Source organism: Osmerus mordax, chromosome 17 (genome assembly GCF_038355195.1).
Source record: "Osmerus mordax isolate fOsmMor3 chromosome 17, fOsmMor3.pri, whole genome shotgun sequence".
In the NCBI taxonomy this organism is placed as follows: Eukaryota; Metazoa; Chordata; class Actinopteri; order Osmeriformes; family Osmeridae; genus Osmerus; species Osmerus mordax.
In genome coordinates this window covers 287226-307333 of record NC_090066.1, presented here as the reverse complement: position 1 = coordinate 307333, position 20108 = coordinate 287226, and the positions used below count along the sequence as shown (strand labels likewise).

The 20108-nt window shown below is 50.7% G+C and overlaps 1 protein-coding gene across 1 annotated transcript in view; it reads right to left on the bottom strand.

Moving 5' to 3' along the window:
- LOC136960429 (pleckstrin homology domain-containing family A member 5-like) overlaps nt 1–20108 on the bottom strand; it is a 39899-nt gene that overhangs the window by 2931 nt on the left and 16860 nt on the right. The window contains 19 exon segments of the mRNA XM_067254926.1: nt 203–430; nt 800–979; nt 1552–1676; nt 1780–1933; nt 3812–3843; nt 4533–4635; nt 5132–5233; nt 5332–5517; nt 5922–6002; nt 6142–6205; nt 8659–8738; nt 11078–11131; nt 12234–12353; nt 13194–13271; nt 13367–13877; nt 14349–15394; nt 16643–16847; nt 17130–17245; nt 19206–19296. Of these exon segments, the coding sequence (XP_067111027.1) occupies nt 203–430; nt 800–979; nt 1552–1676; nt 1780–1933; nt 3812–3843; nt 4533–4635; nt 5132–5233; nt 5332–5517; nt 5922–6002; nt 6142–6205; nt 8659–8738; nt 11078–11131; nt 12234–12353; nt 13194–13271; nt 13367–13877; nt 14349–15394; nt 16643–16847; nt 17130–17245; nt 19206–19296 (3556 nt within the window).

Sequence of the window (20108 nt, the reverse complement as noted above, 5' to 3'; positions counted from 1 at the left end):
ACCTGCTGATCCTTATTTGATATTTGGTATATATACCTATCAACGAGTGTGAGTGAGTGAGTGAGTGAGTGTGTGTGTGTGAGAGTGTGTGTGTGAGTGAGTGTGTGTGTGTGTGTGTGTGTAAGCGAGTGAGTGTGTGTGTGTGTGTGTGAGTGTGTGTGTGTGTGTGTGTGTGAGTGCGTGTGTGTGTGTGTGTTTGTACCTCTGAGTGGGACATAAAGCTCTCAGTGGCTTCAGACTGGACCTCCTCCCCACATGGCAGCTTCCACTCTTCAGTCTGCTCTTCCTCCTCTACCTCCATCTCCCCTGCCCCAGCCCCAGCCCCAGCCCCGGCCCCAGCCCCGGCCCCAGGACCCTGGTCCAGGGTGGAGAGGTCCAGGCTGGCCTGGTCTCTGATCTTTTCCAGCTCCCTCAGAGCAGCGTCCAGATCCTAAAGACCGAGACACACACACTCCTCAACACACCCAGCCTGCACACACACACTCCTCAACACACCCAGCATGCACACACACACACTCCTCAAAACACCCAGCCTGCACACACACACACTCCTCAACACACCCAGCCTGCACACACACACTCCTCAACACACCCAGCATGCACACACACACACTCCTCAAAACACCCAGCCTGCACACACACACACTCCTCAACACACCCAGCCTGCACACACACACACTCCTCAACACACCCAGCAGCCTGCACACACACACACTCCTCAACACACCCAGCCTGCACACACACACTCCTCAACACACCCAGCCTGCACACACACACGTTGAGGTGGAGGGGGGAGTACCTGTGTCGAGGTAGAGGGGGGAGGGGGGGAGGGGTCTCTCCTCTTGTCTCTCATTGTGGCCTGCTGGTGTCTCCTGATGCGCTCCAGTTGCTCCTCAACGCTCATTCGTGCCCTACCACTCTCTCTCTCCCTCTCTCCTGCGCTCGCCTGCTCCACCACGCTGCGCGGGTTAGGGTGCCCCTACACACACCAGGTAGAGCACCAGGTCACCACTACTAGCTAGTATCCCTCACTGCACCAGGGATAGCTAGCATCACTCACTGCACCAGGTCACCACTACTAGCTAGCATCCCTCACTGCACCAGGGCTAGCTAGCATCACTCACTGCACCAGGGCTAGCTAGCATCACTCACTGCACCAGGTCACCACTACTAGCTAGCATCCCTCACTGCACCAGGGCTAGCTAGCATCACTCACTGCACCAGGGCTAGCTAGCATCACTCACTGCACCAGGGCTAGCTAGCATCACTCACTACACCAGGGCTAGCTAGAATCACTCACTGCACCAGGGCTAGCTAGCATCCCTCACTGCACCAGGGCTAGCTAGCATCACTCACTGCACCAGGTCACCACTACTAGCTAGCATCCCTCACTGCACCAGGGCTATCTAGCATCACTCACTGCACCAGGGCTATCTAGCATCACTCACTGCACCAGGGCTAGCTAGCATCACTCACTGCACCAGGGCTAGCTAGCATCACTCAGATGAGGGGGTCTGGGGTGTTGGAGAGAGGGGGGGTTTTATGACTCACGTTGGCGTGATGAGTTTCAGGCTTCTTCCTCAGAGTGACGTAGGAGGAGACAAGGTCCTGTGGGGGGGACGGGGGGGACCTCGTCCTGGGGGGCACCACACCCACGGGGTGGAGGGGGGGTCCTGCTGGGGGCAGCACACAGTTCATACTTGAACACTACACACCCTCACATACATGATCCTTTAGAGGCTGTGAGGCTGGGGTCATTAGATGCTGTGAGGTCAGTACCTTTAGAGGCTGTGAGGCTGAGGTCGTTAGAGGCTGGGGCCTGTCTCTCGGTGGGAGGGTTAGAGTTTCTCCTGTCCTCTCCCGTGTTCTCTCCTGCCTCCTCCTTCACCGTGGTCAGTTCTGGCTCACTCTTACACAGGCGGTAATCTGTACCCTGGGGGGAAGAAGGGGGGGGTTACGATACACCTTGGAACACACACACATCTTCACACACACACACACATCCTCACACACACACACATCCTCACACACACACACACATCCTCACACACACACACAAATCCTCTCACACACACACACACACACACACACACACACACACACACACACACCCTCTCACACACACACACACACACATCCTCACACACACACACATCCTCTCACACACACACATCCTCACACACACACACACATCCTCTCACACACACACACATCCTCACACACACACATCCTCTCACACACACACACATCCTCTCACACACACGCACACATCCTCACACACACACACACATCCTCACACACACACATCCTCACACACACACATCCTCTCACACACACATCCTCTCACACACACACATCCTCACACACACACACACATCCTCTCACACACACACATCCTCACACACACACACACACATCCTCTCACGCACACACACATCCTCTCACACACACGCACATCCTCACACACACACGCACATCCTCACACACACACACACATCCTCACACACACACACACATCCTCTCTCACACACACACACACACACACATCCTCTCACACACACACATCCTCTCACACACACACATCCTCTCACACACACACACATCCTCTCACACACACGCACATCCTCACACACACACACACACACACATCCTCACACACATACACATCCTCTCTCTCACACACACACATCCTCTCACACACACACATCCTCTCTCACACACACACATCCTCTCACACACGCACATCCTCACACACACACACATCCGCACACACACACGCACATCCTCACACACACACACACATCCTCTCACACACACACACACGAGAGGTGGACTGATGAGTCACATGACAGCGAGCAGAGGCAAGTGAAGATGAGGGAACTGTCACTATCATCACTATTATCATGTTCTTCATCATCTTCATCAACACCATCATCACCGTCACTATAAGCATCATCATCGTCTTCCTCCAACAGCGATGGAGAGAGGGAGGAGCTAAAGGACAGGCTCTGGGATGAAATGATTGGTTGCAGATGGAGGCGGGGCACATCGGCGGGGATGATGAGCCAATGGGAGGAGGCTGGGGGAGAGGCTGAGTGGTGAAAGGTTGCGGCGTCTTACGCTGTGCGTCCCATTCCTGGCGCTGGGCTTGCGGTCGTCTGACCAGAGAGGGGCCGGGCAGGGACCAAGGGGCGGGGGCAGGGGGGGGGGCCAGGGGAGGGGGGCGCTGGGAGGAGTCATAGGACTGGGGGAGGGGGGGGGCGGGGGGGCGCGGGGGTTTCCCCCTCCCGGAGTAGGCTGGGGCACGGTAACAGCACCGGCTATCAACAACAACAACAACAACAATGCGATTAGAGAAGCTGAACCCCCTACTAACCCCTCACCCTAACCCTCACCCTAACCCCTCACCCTAACCCCTCACCCTAACCCACCCTAACCCACCCTAACCCTCACCCTAATAACCCTCACCCACCCTAACCCTCACCCTAACCCACCCTAACCCACCCTAACCCTAACCCTCACCCTAACCCACCCTAACCCTCACCCTAATAACCCTCACCCACACTAACCCTCACCCTAATAACCCACACCCTAACAACCATAAACATTACCCACCCTAACCCTAATAACCCACACCCTAATAACCCTAACCCTCACCCATCCTGACCCTAATAACCCACACCCTAATAACCCTAAACCGCACCCACCCTAACCCTAATAACCCACACCCTAATAACCCTAACCACACAACCTCTTACTGCTCTGAGAGAGGTGGACACACACACAGACTGAGGCTTAGAGTTGAACTCACCTTGTTGTTGTTGAGGCTGGAGACCAGGACTCCTGTCCAGAGAGAGAGGATGTTAGATACATACCACTGACAGAGACCTCAGTATGTGTGCATGTGAACATGTGAGGTCACCAGTGTGTGTGTGTGTGCATGTAAGGCAGGGGTGGGGAACGTCCGGCCCGAAATCATTTGATCCGGCCCGCCATGGCACTGCAGGAACCATGTTCAATCAAACCCAGAATACGTTGTTGGTTTGGGCTAAGCCCCGAATGTTTACAACGTATGGCTCCGCGCCTGATTAACACTCAGATCGATAAGCAGTCTCAAAAATTGTAGCAATATAAAAAATAATACGATCCCTTTCCGTAATCATGATACCCCCCAAGAAATGTTCGATGCACCCCTAGTCAAAGCAGGCTGCATCCGTGCCAGCTAACATCACAAACCTCACCAAAGAGAAGCAGTTCCAGCCATCACATTAGGGGTGAGTTAATTAAATGTTTGACCAAATATAGCATTCACATTTTTAAATTGATAATTCTGTACAGCCCCCAAATGATTTAATAAATATCCAAATGGCCCCTGGCAGAAGAAAGGTTCCCCACCCCTGATGTGAGGTCACCAGTGTGTGTGCATGTGAGGTCACCAGTGTGTGTGCACGTGAGGTCACCAGTGTGTGTGCATGTGAGGTCACCAGTGTGTGTGCATGTGAGGTCACCAGTGTGTGTGCATGTGAGGTCACCAGTGTCACTGCTCTTCTTGTTCTTAGCCAGAGCCTCCATCACGTCCTGGATCCTCCACAGCTCCCTCTGGATCTGAACATGCTGCTGGCTGGGGGGCTCTGTCTGCACACACACACACTCAACTTATCATGAGTGCATGGGTATGTGTTTGTGAGGTGTGTGGTGTTAGGTGTGTGGTGTGAGGTGTGTGGTGTGAGGTGTGTGGTGTCTGGTGTGTGGTGTGTGGTGTGTGGTGTGAGGTGTGTGGTGTGTGGTGTGTGGTGTGTGGTGTGTGGTGTGTGGTGTGTGGTGTGAGGTGTGTGGTGTGTGGTGTGAGGTGTCTGGTGTGTGGTGTGAGGTGTCTGGTGTGTGGTGTGAGGTGTGAGGTGTGTGGTGTGAGGTGTGCGGTGTGTGGTGTGAGGTGTGAGGTGTGTGGTGTGAGGTGTGTGGTGTGTGGTGTGTGGTGTGTGGTGTGTGGTGTGTGGTGTGAGGTGTGTGGTGTGTGGTGTGAGGTGTGCGGTGTGAGGTGTGAGGTGTGTGGTGTGTGGTGTGAGGTGTGAGGTGTGTGGTGTGTGGTGTGTGGTGTGTGGTGTGAGGTGTGAGGTGTGAGGTGTGGTACCTGTGGGCTGCCCAGGGTCTCCAGCTGGCTGAGCAGGCTGGTCTTGGCCAGACAGACAGCAGCCTGCAGCCTGTCATGCTCCCTCCTGGAGCGCTCCAATTCCTGCACACACACACGCTCGTCAGAGGCAGGGAGTGTGCGTGTGTCTACATGTGTGTGTGTGTGTGAGGCAGATGTGTGTGTGTGAGAGAGAGCCTCACAGCGGTGACTCTCGTCAGCTCTCTACAGGTCCCAAGAAGGCCGCTCTGTAGCACATCCCTCTGCTGGACCAGGGCCCTCTGCGCCGGGTCGCTCTGCCCCGGGCCGCTCTGCCCCGGGCCGCTCTGCCCTGGGGAGTGCTGCTCCAGCTCCAGGCTGGCCGAAAGCAGGGCCGTCTCCAGGGTGTGCTGCAGAGACAGGAGGGAGGAGGGGGGAGAGAGGGGAGGTAGGAGCCAGTTAAGGTGGAGGAGGAGAGAGGAAGAGGAGGAGGAGAGGGAGGAGGAGGAAGAGGAGGAGAGGAAGGAGGAGAAAGAGGGGGAGAGGGAGGAGGAAGAGGAGGAGGAGAGGGAGGAGGAGGAAGAGGCGGAGGAGGAGAGAGGAGGAGAGGGAGGAGGAGGAAGAGGAAAAGGAAAAGGAGGAGGAAGAGGAGGAGAGGGAGGGAGGAGGAGAGGGAGGAAGAGGAGGAGAGGGAGGAGGAGGAAGAGGAGAGAGGAGGAGAGGGAGGAGGAGGAAGAGGAAAAGGAGGAGAAAGAGGAGAGGGAGGAAGAGGAGGAGGAGAGGGAGGAAGAGGAGAGTGGGTAAGGTCTCCTACCTTCTCTCTGTGGAGTTGCTGTAGTTTGTCCTCTTGTGTTCTCACTGCTTTGTCCTGCTCACACAGTCTGCTGAGCTTGGTCTGATACACACACACACACACACACACACACACATAAGGATTAGATTAAACACAAACATACTTCAGAGTAGAGGAGCTGTAGAGGAGCTGTAGAGAACAGAGGACATCTTACATCTATGTCCAGTTCCTCTGGCCTGGCCTGTATGTCCAGTTCCTCTGGCCTGGCCTGGCCTGTGTTGTCTCTCTGGTCCTGTGGAGCCAGCAACAAGGACACTGTCACACACAGATAGACTGATGGATAGATAGATAATATCAGAGAGACTGGAGGGGATGGGCTGAGATGGGAGTGGGGATGGAGTTAGTGCTGGGGACGAGGATGAGTCTGGGGGTGAGTCTGGGGATGAGTCTGGGGATGGAGTTAGTGCTGGGGATGAGGCTGGGGATGGAGTTAGTGCTGGGGATGAGGCTGGGGATGGAGTTAGTGCTGGGGATGAGTCTGGAGATGAGTCTGGGGATGAGTCTGGGGATGAGGATGGGGATGAGGATGGGAGGCTGTAAGCGCTACCCCCTGGATCTTCCTGTCAGAACAGCAGCTAGAAAGCATGACTAATGAACACCTGTACAGGACTAATGAACACCTGTACAGGACTAATGAACACCTGTACAGGACCAGGGGGTATTCGTCGTAGCTCGCTAAGCGGTTTAGCGAGCTAATTTTCAGGCTAAGATAAAAAAAACGCCCCTCTTTTTGGTTCGTGGAAGCAACTTTCGATAAATCACCATAGTAACATATCAATTAGCACTAACCTGCTCCAGAGCAGGCTAACGTAAGTGTAGCTGGATAAGCTTGCCACACCCCCAGAAAATAACATGGCAGCTCCCTTTTTGAGAGACCCAGTTGACCAAGGAGCTATAATTTAGTTCGATTAGCTTTCCATACCAATAGAGTTCTTCGCGATTGCCAAGATCCTTTATTTCACACGGATGAGTTCTTGTTTGAGCGATATCGAGTCAGCCGACATGGACTCATTTATTTGCAAGACCTTCTCGGGCCGTACATTGCAAATATCACACGCCGCAGCAAGCTTTATGCTTTATTATGAGCTTATGCTGCTGTATGTGAATATGTAACGCTATGTTTTACGAAATGTCTTGTCTTATCTGTTGTGCCTGTGCTTTTTATATGTTTCACTGTGGGAGAGTGGGAAACGTCATATCGATTCCTTTTTATGTCTTGACATGTGAAGAATTGACAATAAAGCTACTTGAAACTTTAACTGTGCTTCAGACCGCATAGCCTTGAGGTTTTTTGCGTCAGGTAGGCTATAGGCTAAATATTTCTACAGTATAGGCGATGCAGAAAACATTGGCAAAGCCGCAGCATGCGTTGCTGTAAGAAAAGTGTACTTGGCGCTTATCCAGCTGATGAATCAATTCATCATATTCCCTGGCCATGTCCCAGTCAATGAAATCAAAGAGGGTTTACACATAGGCCTACATTCATATACACATATATAGTACATGATATAAGCTCAGTAGCCTACATATATCCTCATAAGTGTCTATGAATTCGTATCAATTAGATACTCTTTGGCCTTGTTTTTATCTAGCCTACTTATTCTGAAAGAGTTGAGATCATTATTTTCGCTTGCAAGATCTCATTCGATTATTAATTTCCATTAAGCCTACTGCCAGCAGGCACATTTAAAGAAATGTGATCTGATTGGGGTAATGAGGCACTTAAGATGAGTCTATACATTTCCCCAAAACTTTCGCATTTATAGCTTATCGGCAATTGTTTCCCAAGCTGCTTGTCTTGCTCTGGCAGCGGTGGCGGTGTTTGACTTAGCCATGATAATATGCTTATTGTCTTATAGAGACTCATTATAATAGTTTGCTCGGATGGCGAGAATAGCCTATCACCGCTCTCTATTTCATCTTTTCCGCCATCATACCGTTAGAAAATCACGGTTTTGGTGATCGACCTTTCCTGCCTTTTGAAGTAGGACGTGCACGTGCAATTTCCCTGATAAGTTTAGCCTGATTGAAATTAACCACATGATTTGGATGCGGATCAGCCGTTGACGAACCGATATTTGCTGTTCTCACTCATCTCGCTAATGTTAACGGGCTAAAGGGACAATTGATTAACTTAGCTTCAACCCTTACGACGAACGGGGCCCTGGGCTGAATACAGTCATCACACACTGTCACCCCTCGCTCATGACTCACACTGCTGAGACTCCTCAAGCAGGCAGGTGATTCTCAGCTCCTGATTGGTTTTGGGGGAGGGTAACTATAAGAGCTGTTAATTAAGACAAAGTCGATCAGAAACAGGAAGGTTGTCCCTGATTGGACACTCTCTGAACACAGACAACCAAACCAGCCTTGTGCAGATGTAAACAACAACAATCTAAGTTAGTAAACAATGTAACAACACCACCAGGAAGGAATACCACCGACTGACTAATCGGACAACCAGCTAAACAGCCTGGATGGATGGATCCATGTACGCTAAACAGCCTGGATGGATGGATCCATGTACGCTAAACAGCCTGGATGGATGGATCCATGTACGCTAAACAGCCTGGATGGATGGATCCATGTACGCTAAACAGCCTGGATGGATGGATCCATGTACGCTAAACAGCCTGGATGGATGGATGGATGGATGGAGGGAGGGAGGGAGGAGAGGTTGTATCACCAGGATCTTACTTGCTGGTACAGTTGTGGCCTGGGTGCTGAATTCTCTATCATTGTGTGAATCATGAAGATAAGAGGCTCGTTCTCCTTCATCTGACCGGCAGCGGGAGGGCAGCAGCGGGAGGGGAGCAGCGGGAGGGGAGCAGCGGGAGGGGAGCAGCGGGAGGGGAGCAGCGGGAGGGCAGCAGCGGGAGGGCAGCAGCGGGAGGGGAGCAGCGGGAGGGCAGCAGCGGGAGGGGAGCAGCGGGAGGGGAGCAGCGGGAGGGCAGCAGCGGGAGGGGAGCAGCGGGAGGGCAGCAGCGGGAGGGGAGCAGCGGGAGGGGAGCAGCGGGAGGGGAGCAGCGGGAGGGGAGCAGCGGGAGGAGAGCAGCGGGAGGGCAGCAGCGGGAGGGCAGCAGCGGGAGGGGAGCAGCGGGAGGGGAGCAGCGGGAGGGCAGCAGCGGGAGGGCAGCAGCGGGAGGGGAGCAGCGGGAGGGGAGCAGCGGGAGGGGAGCAGCGGGAGGGGAGCAGCAGCAACACAGGAGTTAGAGGGACAGCTCTTCCACAGATAAACACAGGAGTTAGAGGGACAGCTCTTCCACAGATAAACACAGGAGTTAGAGGGACAGCTCTTCCACAGCTGAAGACTGGAGGACTGAGAAGTGTTGAGGCTCGTTAGCAGACAAGGAGAAGCTGGGGTTGTGGTAGTATTTCCTGTCTTTCCTGTCTCCTAACAGACTATCACAGGTAATCTGGGCTAACCAGCTAACCAGACTATAACCAGCTAACTATAACTGTCCAGGTTGTTTTGTGTTTTGATCTGCGTGATGTGGAGCAGGGTGTCTGATGTCCTGTTCCTGGGACAGCTGACCCGGTCCTCCATAACCACCCTGAGCGTGCTCAGAACACACCTCACAGGGTTAATAATGCAGCAACTGTGGGAACACTGACATGATGTGAGCTGATACAGACACCATGTCCAGACGCAGGACTCCAGGTTACTACCCCAGACTGGATTACTGATCTGCATGCATGCATGTATGACTGCCTGCAGCTACACATATTTCAGGTCAACATTTTTGGATCAAAATTACACCATTCGAATTTGAGCAGCCTGCATTTAGTTGTATTTGAATTTCTGAAGCTTGATTTTTTATTTTGCAATTTCGGGATCTGAACTTTACTGTTCGAATTTGAGCAACCTGAATGTCCGAACCTTGAATTTTTTTATAATTGAAATAAAGTAATATTTCAATTTTAAAAGAGGTGAATACCAAAACTGCCAAATTCGGTGGTGTTTAAATTTCAATATTAAGTATTCAATGCCTTAGAAAATTCAAAACATTATGTCACTGATTTGCTTCCATAATAGCCCCCCTCTCTCCGTGCACGCTCTGAATCAATGCACTGGACAAACGGCTTTTTCCGATAATCGGCAGGAGAATCAATCCGGAGTTTACGAACAGTTAGTAGCATAATTCTCTGCACAAATGTGTCCAAAACTGATACATTCATGTTAAATATAATTATATTCATAGTTAAATACATTCAGCAAATATAAAAATAGTTATAAATGTAACATTTATATTACATAAAGCTATAAAAACTATTTAGCGCTCAAATTAATGCAAAGAATTGTCTTGCATTACTTGTTGAAGTCCTTAACTACACTCACATCTAACCTATACTAGGACATAGCTTTGGGCTGAGCCCCACATTTTTACAATGTCTGGCTCTGCCCCTCCCTACCGCCAAGAATATTATCACATTCTGTGGGAAACACTATGTCCTGTATAGACCTGGTCCAAGTGGGACTAGACTAGTCCAGACTGTCCTGTATAGACCTGGTCCAAGTGGGACTAGACTAGTCCAGACTGCCCTGTATAGACCTGGTCCAAGTGGGACTAGACTAGTCCAGACTTGCCCTAAAACAGACCTGCTCCTAAGAAGCAGAGACCAGAGTAGAGAGTAGAATACATTAGAAGTCAATAGAGACAGAGGACACCACAACCCAATCTAGATCAGAGAAGTAAGAGTGGAGTTTAGAGGGCTACAGGACTGTAAAGGCAACAACAGAGACATCAGTAGAGTACAGTTGCAGTAAAGTACATAGTTAGTATACAGTGTACATAGGATGAATCATTTCAATAGAGATAGTTCAGCTGAGACTGGATTAGGGATGGTGGCGAAAAATCGGGTATATAAAAATAGTTGTAGAGATTAGAAACAGTGGGGAAGAGAGACAGTAGAGACTGTAGAGTAGACACAGGAGAGTAGAGACATACAAGTAGACACAAGAGATTAGACGCAGGAGAGTAGACACAGGAGAATAGAGACTGTAGAGTAGAGACTGTAGAGTAGACACAGGATAATAGAGACTGTAGAGTAGAGACAGGAGAGTAGACACAGGAGAGTAACAATAGAGTTACTCTAGACAGGAGAGTGCTCCTCACCTGGCTGTCCAGGTACATGAGGTTTCTTTGGATGTGATGAGACAGAACATCACTCTGTCATCCGCAGCGGAAAGGAGAGAGAGGTAGGGTTAGGGTTAGAGTAGGAGGAGAGAGAGGTAGGAAGAGAGAGGTAGAGAGGAGCAGAGAGAGGTAGAGAGTAGGAGGAGAGAGGTAGGAGGAGAGAGGTAGAGAGTAGGAGGAGAGAGGTAGGAGGAGAGAGGTAGAGAGTAGGAGGAGAGAGGTAGAGTCGGAGGAGAGAGGTAGAGAGTAGAGAGAGGTAGAGAGTAGGAGGAGAGAGAGGTAGGAGGAGAGAGGAGATAGGAGATAGGGAGGAAGGGAGGGAGGAGAGAGAGACAGAGAGGAATAATATTAATTAGTGAGAGATTAATAAATAGAAGAATAGGAAAGAGAAAGGAGATTTCAAGCAGACAGATACACAGATGCAGCCCAGGAACAAGAAAATGAAGAGAAGGAGAAGGAGGAGGTAGAGGAGAAGGAGGTGGTAGAGAAGGAGGAGGTGGTAGTGGTAGAGGAGGTAGTGGTAGAGGAGGAGGTGGTAGAGGAGGTGGTGGTAGAGGAGGAGGAGGTGGTGGTAGAGGAGGAGGTGGTAGTGGTAGAGGAGGAAGAGGTGGTGGTAGAGGAGGAGGTGGTAGAGGAGGAGGAGGTGGTGGTAGAGGAGGAGGAGGCGGTAGTGGTAGAGGAGGTAGTGGTAGAGGAGGAGGTGGTAGAGGAGGAGGAGGTGGTGGTAGAGGAGGAGGAGGTGGTGGTAGAGGAGGAGGAGGTGGTAGTGGTAGAGGAGGTAGTGGTAGAGGAGGAGGTGGTAGAGGAGGAGGAGGTGGTGGTAGAGGAGGAGGTGGTAGTGGTAGAGGAGGAAGAGTTGGTGGTAGAGGAGGAGGTGGTAGAGGAGGAGGAGGTGGTGGTAGAGGAGGAGGTGGTAAAGGAGGTAGTGGTGAGCCGCCAGTCTGCTCTACTCCAGTGTGCTTTAAGACCATCCAGACCCACACAGCTGAATAGGCCAGGTCAGGCCAGACAGCACTGGAGAGAGCAGGAATTTACTGTATCCTTCACACAGATACATGCTGCCTTAGAGAGGATGGATGTGGCAATGCAACACACACACATGCATGGTACACAGCACACCCGTGCAGGTGCTGACCTTGGCGTTGGGCGTGTCCCTGCTGAGGCAGAGCAGCTGAGTCAGGGACAGCTGCCTGGCGCTGCTCAGCTCTGACTGCTGCCTACGCAGCTGGATCAGGAGCAGGGTCAGCTCTTCAGACTGCACACACACACACACACACACAGCTGGATCAGGAGCAGGGTCAGCTCTTCAGACTGCACACACACACACATCATCCACATCCACATATTTTCTTAAGATGACTTGTAGAGGGCCCCGATGTTATGGCTGCAACCTGAACAGCGATCCCAGACATTTACACTAATATCCAGAACACACCTCTCCAGCTGCCCTCTCTCTGCCTGCCTCTCTGCCTCCTAAATAGTAATCACCCTGAAGCTGTTTTACTTCCTGCCGCTACACTGCTGTTATCATGAAACAATAGTGTGATGGAAGCTAAGGAATATGATTATAAAACAGAACAACAGAAAGACCTCTGGTAATCTTTTTACCCTTCAGAGAGGGACAGAGAGAAGGGAGGAGAGAGAGAGAGACAGAGAGAAGGGAGGAGAGAGAGAGGGACAGAGAAGGGAGGAGAGAGAGACAGAGAGAAGGGAGGAGAGAGAGAGAGACAGAGAGAAGGGAGGAGAGAGAGAGAGAGACAGAGAGAAGGAAGGAGAAAGAGAGACAGAGGAAAAAAGTCAGGTGGCTAAGCGGTTAGGGAATCGGGCTAGTAATCAGAAGGTTGCTGGTTTGATTCCCGGCCATGCAAAATTACGTTGTGTCCACTTCACCCTACTTGCCTCGGGGGAATGTCCCTGTACTTACTGTAAGTCGCTCTGGATAAGAGCGTCTGCTAAATGACTAAATGTAAATGTAAAAAAGAGAGAGAGAGAGAAAGAGAGACAGAGGAAGAAAGAGTGAGAGGAAGAGAGAGAGAGAGAGAGAGAGAGAGAGAGGAAAAGAGAGAGGAAGAGAGGAAGCGAGAGAGCTGCTCACCGTCTTGCCCTGCAGGGATTGGGCTGAGATGGGCGGGGCAGGCAGGGCGGGAGGGAGGGACCTGCGCTCCGCAGGGTGCTGAGGACACAGTCATCACAGCTGCTACTGTCACATACTCTGAGTGCGGTTCACATTAGTGTGGTGTGTCCTATGAGAGTGTATGAGTGTGTCACCTTGGCGTGGTGAGGTCTGTGCCGGCGGTCGATGCTCAGGTCTCCTCTGTAGTCGGGGGAGGTGATCTCACAGCGGGGGGCGGGGGGCAGGGCCTGGCGCGGGGGGGAGAAGGAGCTGTAGAGAGAGCCGTGAGAAGGGGAGGGGGGGACGGCGTGGGGGCGGGGCGGTGCGGGGTGGGCCCTGGTCCTGGGGCTGGGCAGGGTGGAGCAGCGTGTGGGCGGGGCGGGGGGCAGTGCCAGGCTGTTGCGGGAGCAGGCTTGTCTCTGCTGCCACTCGTACAGCTGCCACATGGTGTCGTCCCGCATGGAGCGCCGCTTCTCCGCTGCCGTGAGGGGACTGGCCTGGGGGGCAGGGCGAAGGGCGTGATCGTACAGGGAACCCGCCACGCTGCACACGCTGTCCGGCCGTGGAAGCACCTTCCGGGGGAGCGTACGGTAGCCCTCCGGGTAGTGGGGCGGCGGGGCGCGATGGCTTGGCATGTTCCTGGGAAGCGTCTGGTAGGACACCATGCTGGGGGATGGGAGCAGCTCATGTCACCAGCTCATGTCACCAGCTCATGTCACCAGCTCCCCACACACACACACACACACACACACACCCCTACCTCCCCACACGCACCCCTACCTCCCCCACACACACACACACACACACCCCTACCTCCCCACACACACCCCTACCTCCCCCACACACACACACACACACACCCCTACCTCCCCCACACACACACACACCCCTACCTCCCCACACACACCCCTACCTCCCCCACACACACACACACCCCCGTACCTCCCCCACACACACACACACCCCCGTACCTCCCCCACACACACACACACCCCTACCTCCCCACACACACCCCTACCTCCCCACACACACCCCTACCTCCCCCCCACACACACACACACACACACACCCCTACCTCCACACACACACCTCTACCTCCCCACACACACACCTACCTCCCCACACACACACACCTACCTCCTCACGTCCTCATCTGGTCCCCTCGTCTTCTGAGTTCTGACCCAGTGTTCCAGCTGCTGCATGGAGCTGGTTCTGGACAGGCCTGTCTCTGGCTCCGGAGCCTGGGCCTTTCCTGGGCCTCTCCCAAGGGTGCCCCCCACCTCTCCTGGGATGCAGTCCCCCGGCCGCTCCCCGGGGCCGTTGAGCTGGGCCTGGCGGCAGGCAGAGACGGAGGCGGCGATGGCGGCGGCCTGGGCGGGGAGCAGCTTGATGCTGCTAATGTTGGTGAGAGCACGCTCACAGCTACCTTCTCTCTGGAAACCGTCTCTCTTGAAACCGTACTTATCTCCTTGGACGCGCAGGGTGCCATACTTGTCCACTACCCTGTGGCTGCTGTAGTCTCCTTCCTTAAGAGTAGCATACTTGTGGCTGCTGTAGTCTACTTCCTTAACAGTGGCATACTTGTCTCCTCGGTAGGTCCTGTACTTGTCCTCTCCTTCTCTGAGAGAGAGCTGTCTCCTGAGCTCCTTCTGTAGAGCGTGTTTTTGTTGGTCTCTCTGCTGGTCTCTCTGGAGGGTGTGACAGTCTCCCTGCTGGTCTCTCTGCTGGTTTCTCTGGAGGGTGTGACAGTCTCTCTGCTGGTCTCCCTTCTGGTCTCTCTGGAGGGCGTGACAGTCTCTCTGCTGGTCTCCCTTCTGGTCTCTCTGGAGGGCGTAACAGTCTTTCTGCTGGTCTCTCTTCTGGTCTCCCTGCTGGTCTCCCTGCTGGTTTCTCTGGAGGGTGTGACAGTCTCCCTGCTGGTCTCTCTGGAGGGTGTGACAGTCTCTCTGCTGGTCTCCCTGCTGGTTTCTCTGGAGTGTGTGATGGTCTCCCACCCTCTCCAGCGCGTACTTCTCTCCATCTCTTGTCAATAGGTACTTCTCTCCGTCTTTGGAAGGAGCATATTTCTCCTCCATCTGGGCTCCGCGGTCTTCCCCTGCTTCCTGCCCCGCAGTCTTCCTCTCCTCCTCCCTGTGCAGCAGGAGCCTCTCTCCGTCTCTCTGCAGCGTGTAACTCACCCCGTCCTGCAGTTACATTCATATTACTACTAATAATCACATTCATATTACTACTGCTACTAATAATAATCACATTCATATAACTACTAATAATCACATTTATATTACTACCAATAATTACATTCATATTAGGGTGTGCCTGCCTTCGGACAGATATTTTACTCTCTCTAGTATTTCATAATTAAACATAATGTGTTTTATGTATAAAGCACCTTTCACTGTGGAGGCTCACATGCAGGCTTAAAAGCGTTCAAGTCGCCCTGCCCACCACGCCAGGACAGGCATTCATTTAAAGAACGGAACCATGTTGATGTTATGATGTAGAATTGAGTCTATTCTGGGATTGATCATGTTTGCTACACAAGCTCTTCTCCTGTCTGGCCCCCCAGTGGTGGAATCAACTCTCCACCTCCATCAGAGACACTGACTGTCTCTCCACCTTCAAGAAAAGGCTCAAGACGCACTTGTTCCGGGAGTACAACGGTACTTAGGAATGGTTCGCTTGACCCGATGTTAGTTCCCTCAAGGATCACAATGACTCTTGCTCAGAGACTTGTTGCTCTTGTGGTTAGTGGTAACTGATTAAAAATTGTTTGTACTCGCTGTGATATATTGTTTTTTATTATTGTTGCTTGTCTTCTTTTTTTTCACAGGTACACTTGCACTTATAGCAGTTCATTTTGTTTAATTGTAACTTGTTTAACTACATGCTCTTATGGTTCTTCCCTTTGGCACTTACTTTGGTTGTTCACAATGTGTGCTTCATGTTTTGGCTACTCGCAATGTTTTGTGGCTATCTCGTTGTTATGATCAGTGACCTATGCACTTTGTAAAGCTCTCTCTTGGAAGTCGCTTTGGATAAAAGCGTCTGCTAAATGAATAAATGTAAAATGTAAATGTACCGTCTTTTACGGAAAAGAATTAGTACATTTTGAAGCCATACTAAAGCGTTTGTGGAATATATATCGGAAAATATTCAGTTGTTCGAAATCGCATATATGCATTCGAACATTCACATATGTGCAACGCTACTCCTTAAGGGGTTAAATAGCATTAACGAAAAAGTGTTTCTACTGTAGTTTTGTTGAAAAATAAATAAAATCGGGGTACAAACGGCAGCTTTATTTCCGAAAAATACAGTAAACCGTCTTCCCTATTCATGGTCTGAACTGTGACTGAGGAACACTGAACACACTCAAACACTCACACACACACACGCACAGTGCCTTCATCTGTGGAAGAGTTTCTACTGGCCTTCTGGAGGCAGAGTGTGTCTCCCTGGCTCTGCAGGGTGAAGCGCTGCCTGTCTCTCTGGCCGGACGGCTTCTCCTCCCTCCTGGTCTCCTGTGATGAGGAGCGGGCGCTGGGGGGGACAGCCTGACGGTTCCTCTCGTTGTTCTGGATCTCCGGCCGGGTCAGAACACGGTGGTTCTCCTGGTCCAGCTTCAGCTTGTCCTGCCTGAGAGGGAGAGAGGGAAGAAGGGAGGGAGAGATGAAGAGATGGAGAGGGAAGGAGAGATGGAGGGAGGGAGAGAAGGAGAGAGGGAAGGAGGGGGAGATGGAGAGAGATAGAGCGAGGGAGGGAGAGAGAGAGAGATGGAGAGAGGGAAGGAGGGAGGGAGAGATGGAGAGATGGAGAGAGAGAGAGAGAGAGAGAGAGAGACAGTGTAAGACAAAATCCAGTGTGATGTATGTGTGAGATATGTGTGTGCTTGTGGCCGTGTCTGTGGTGTAGATCTACCTCCTGATTGGCTCAGTGTGCACCAGAGCAGCATCTGTCATCACCTTCATCCAGGCCTCCATATCTTTCACCGTGTCCGTGCAGAAATAATACGTCCTCATGTTGGGGTGAGTCGCCTGGAGACAGGACAGTGTTTGTGTGAGTGAATGTGTGTGTGTGTGTGAGTGTGTGTGCAGCGCTCTAGAGTGCGACCAATTTGGTCGCACGATGCGACCGAAATGTGTAAGGGTGCGACAAAATGTTTTCCTAGGTTGCACCGGTGCACCTAACCTCCTCGCATCCGCTGTCTCTCCACAAACGAAGCGTTTGTTATCCTTTGACGGAACTGACACTCATGGTTGGATCATATCGTGGTCTAAACCAATCAGAGACAGAGATGGGGCGGGTCTTTGCCTCTGATAACCGCCATAACCGGCAACAGGCTGTCTCAATCCGGCCCGTGTGAGGTAAATCAAACATTTTAAATAAATGTGTTGAGCGGTAGTAAATATGTAGTCCTGAAAGACTACAGTGATCACTCGATTTACATATGTGCGCTTGCGCAACCTCACCGACAGGAGAGTTAGCTGTTGGTTAGCCCTCGAAAATGAAAAACTTTGCCTCTGATTAACTTTTAACAAGACATGGACTTCTAAGTATCTGATTACTGAGGTCAAAGTGCAAGCTGTGAAAAAAAATGCGGACATAATAAGAACTTGACTGATTCAGTGGGCGCCGGCTGATGGTTTGCTAGTTGAACTGCAGACCCTGATCATCACCTGTCAGCTGTCCTTCGCATATCCACCTCGGACATGCAGCCAGATTTCGATGCACTTGTTCAAGCCCAGTGGATTTCTCTCACAGAACAAAATGAACTGAAAAAACGTATATCTTTTTGTATAATGTTGATCAGTTGCATATATTTAACATACTGCAAAACAACTTTTCAGTGTTTGTGAAGATTAACTGGTTACAAATAAAATGAAACACTGTTGTTGTTGTTTTTACTGTTTATTACTTCTATAGTCTTTTCCCATTTGACCTACACCAAAATCTAAAATATTTATATAAACATTTACAGAATATCCTTATTCTTCTGATAACCAGCTAATCAAAATATATACTTTACTGCTTTTTACAATGGGAGAAAATGAATAGTGAGCAGAATTAAGTTCAAGTTATTGTTGATGCGGCCCTCCAACACATTTCAGGTTTCTCATGTGGTCCCTTGTAAAAATGAATTGCGGACCCCTGAGTTACGGAGCTGGGCCATGGAGCTAACCCATGGAGCTAGGATTTTGATGCTAGGGAGAGTGTGGCAAGAAGATTTAGCCAAGGACAAAGGGCAAGAAGGCCAAATTACAGGTGTTGGCCATCTGCAGGGCCTGCGACAGCAAGGTGGGACCCGCCATAAGACTTTGAACCATGAAATGTTAGGTCTCAGTTCAGGGAAGCGCTTTTAAACAGTAGCACTTTCTATTTTGAAATGTTTTGTTTGCTTAAAATGTTTTAGTTTGGCAGCTCAGTGAAGCACTTAAAATATTTTTATTTTTATATACAGTATGATTGTGCTTCAAATAAAAAATATATTTACCTACACCTTATTCTTGTTTAAGATCATTTATATAATATATATGAATGTATATGGAGCGTGATAAAAAGGTGACCTTGAAATTGTGGCGACGCAAGGAAAAATTTGGGTGCACCTAAATTTTGTGCTGGTGCACCTAAATAAAAAAGTTAGACGCACCAGTGCAACCAAGGCAACAAGTTAGTCTGGAGCCCTGTTGTGTGAGTGTGTGTGTGTGTGTGTTTGAGTGTGAGTGAGTGTGTGAGTGAGTGAGTGAGTGTGTGTGTGTGTGTGTGTGTGTGTGTTTGAGTGTGTGTGTGTGTGTGTGTGTGTGGGTGTGTGTGTGTGTGTGAGTGTGTGTTTGAGTGTGAGTGTGTGTGTGTGTGTGTGTGTGTGTGTGTGTGTGTGTGTGTGTGTGTGTGTGTGTGTGTGAGTGTGTGAGTGTGTGAGTGTGTGTGTGAGTGTGTGTGTGAGTGTGTGTGTGTGAGTGAGTGAGTGTGTGTGAGCGTGCCTGGCGTGACGCTCACCTTGAAGGCGTACTTCCTGCTGATGTGGTCGTCCACAGACAGCATGGAGATGTGGAAGCTGGGCAACAGGATGCTCCCAGGACCACTTCTCCTTCTCATCTACAGGACAGGAAGTAGAGCGTCAACACAGGAAGTAGACACAGCAGAGTGAAAAAGAGAGAGAGTTGCTCTGGTGTTCCATCTCTTGTCTTCTACTCTTCCTGTTCCAGCTGCACATCTGCTGTCCATGTTCTCCTGAGGTACGTTCTCTCTACTCTGTCTTCTCCTGAGGTACGTTCTCTCTACTCTGTCTTCTCCTGAGGTACGTTCTCTCTACTCTGTCTTCTCCTGAGGTACGTTCTCTCTACTCTGTCTTCTCCTGAGGTAGGTTCTCTCTACTCTGTCTTCTCCTGAGGTACGTTCTCTCTACTCTGTCTTCTCCTGAGGTACGTTCTCTCTACTCTTTCTCTGTCTTACTCTGTCTTTGTTGAGGGTTTAGGTTGGTTTAGGTGCAGTTCTATGGGCATATGTGAAGCCCTCTGTGACATTGCTTGTAAAAAGGGCTATACAATTACTTGATTTATATGACATTTTTGTCAATTATATTATTGTTGCTTGCTTTTTCTACAGGTACACTCTTGCACTTTTGAGGTTCATGTTGTTTAATTTGTAACTTGTTACAAATTAATGGTTCTCCCCATTGGCACTTATTTGCTTTTCACAATGTATGCTTCATGTTTGGCTACTCGCAATGTTCGGGGCTATCTTATTGTTATGATCAGTGACCTATGCACTTTTGTAAAGCTCTCTCTTGGAAGTCGCTTTGGATAAAAGCATCTGCTAAATGAATAAATGTAAAATGTAAATTTACTAACATCCTGAATCACCACTGTGTATGTGTATGTAAGTGTGTGTGTCTGTGTG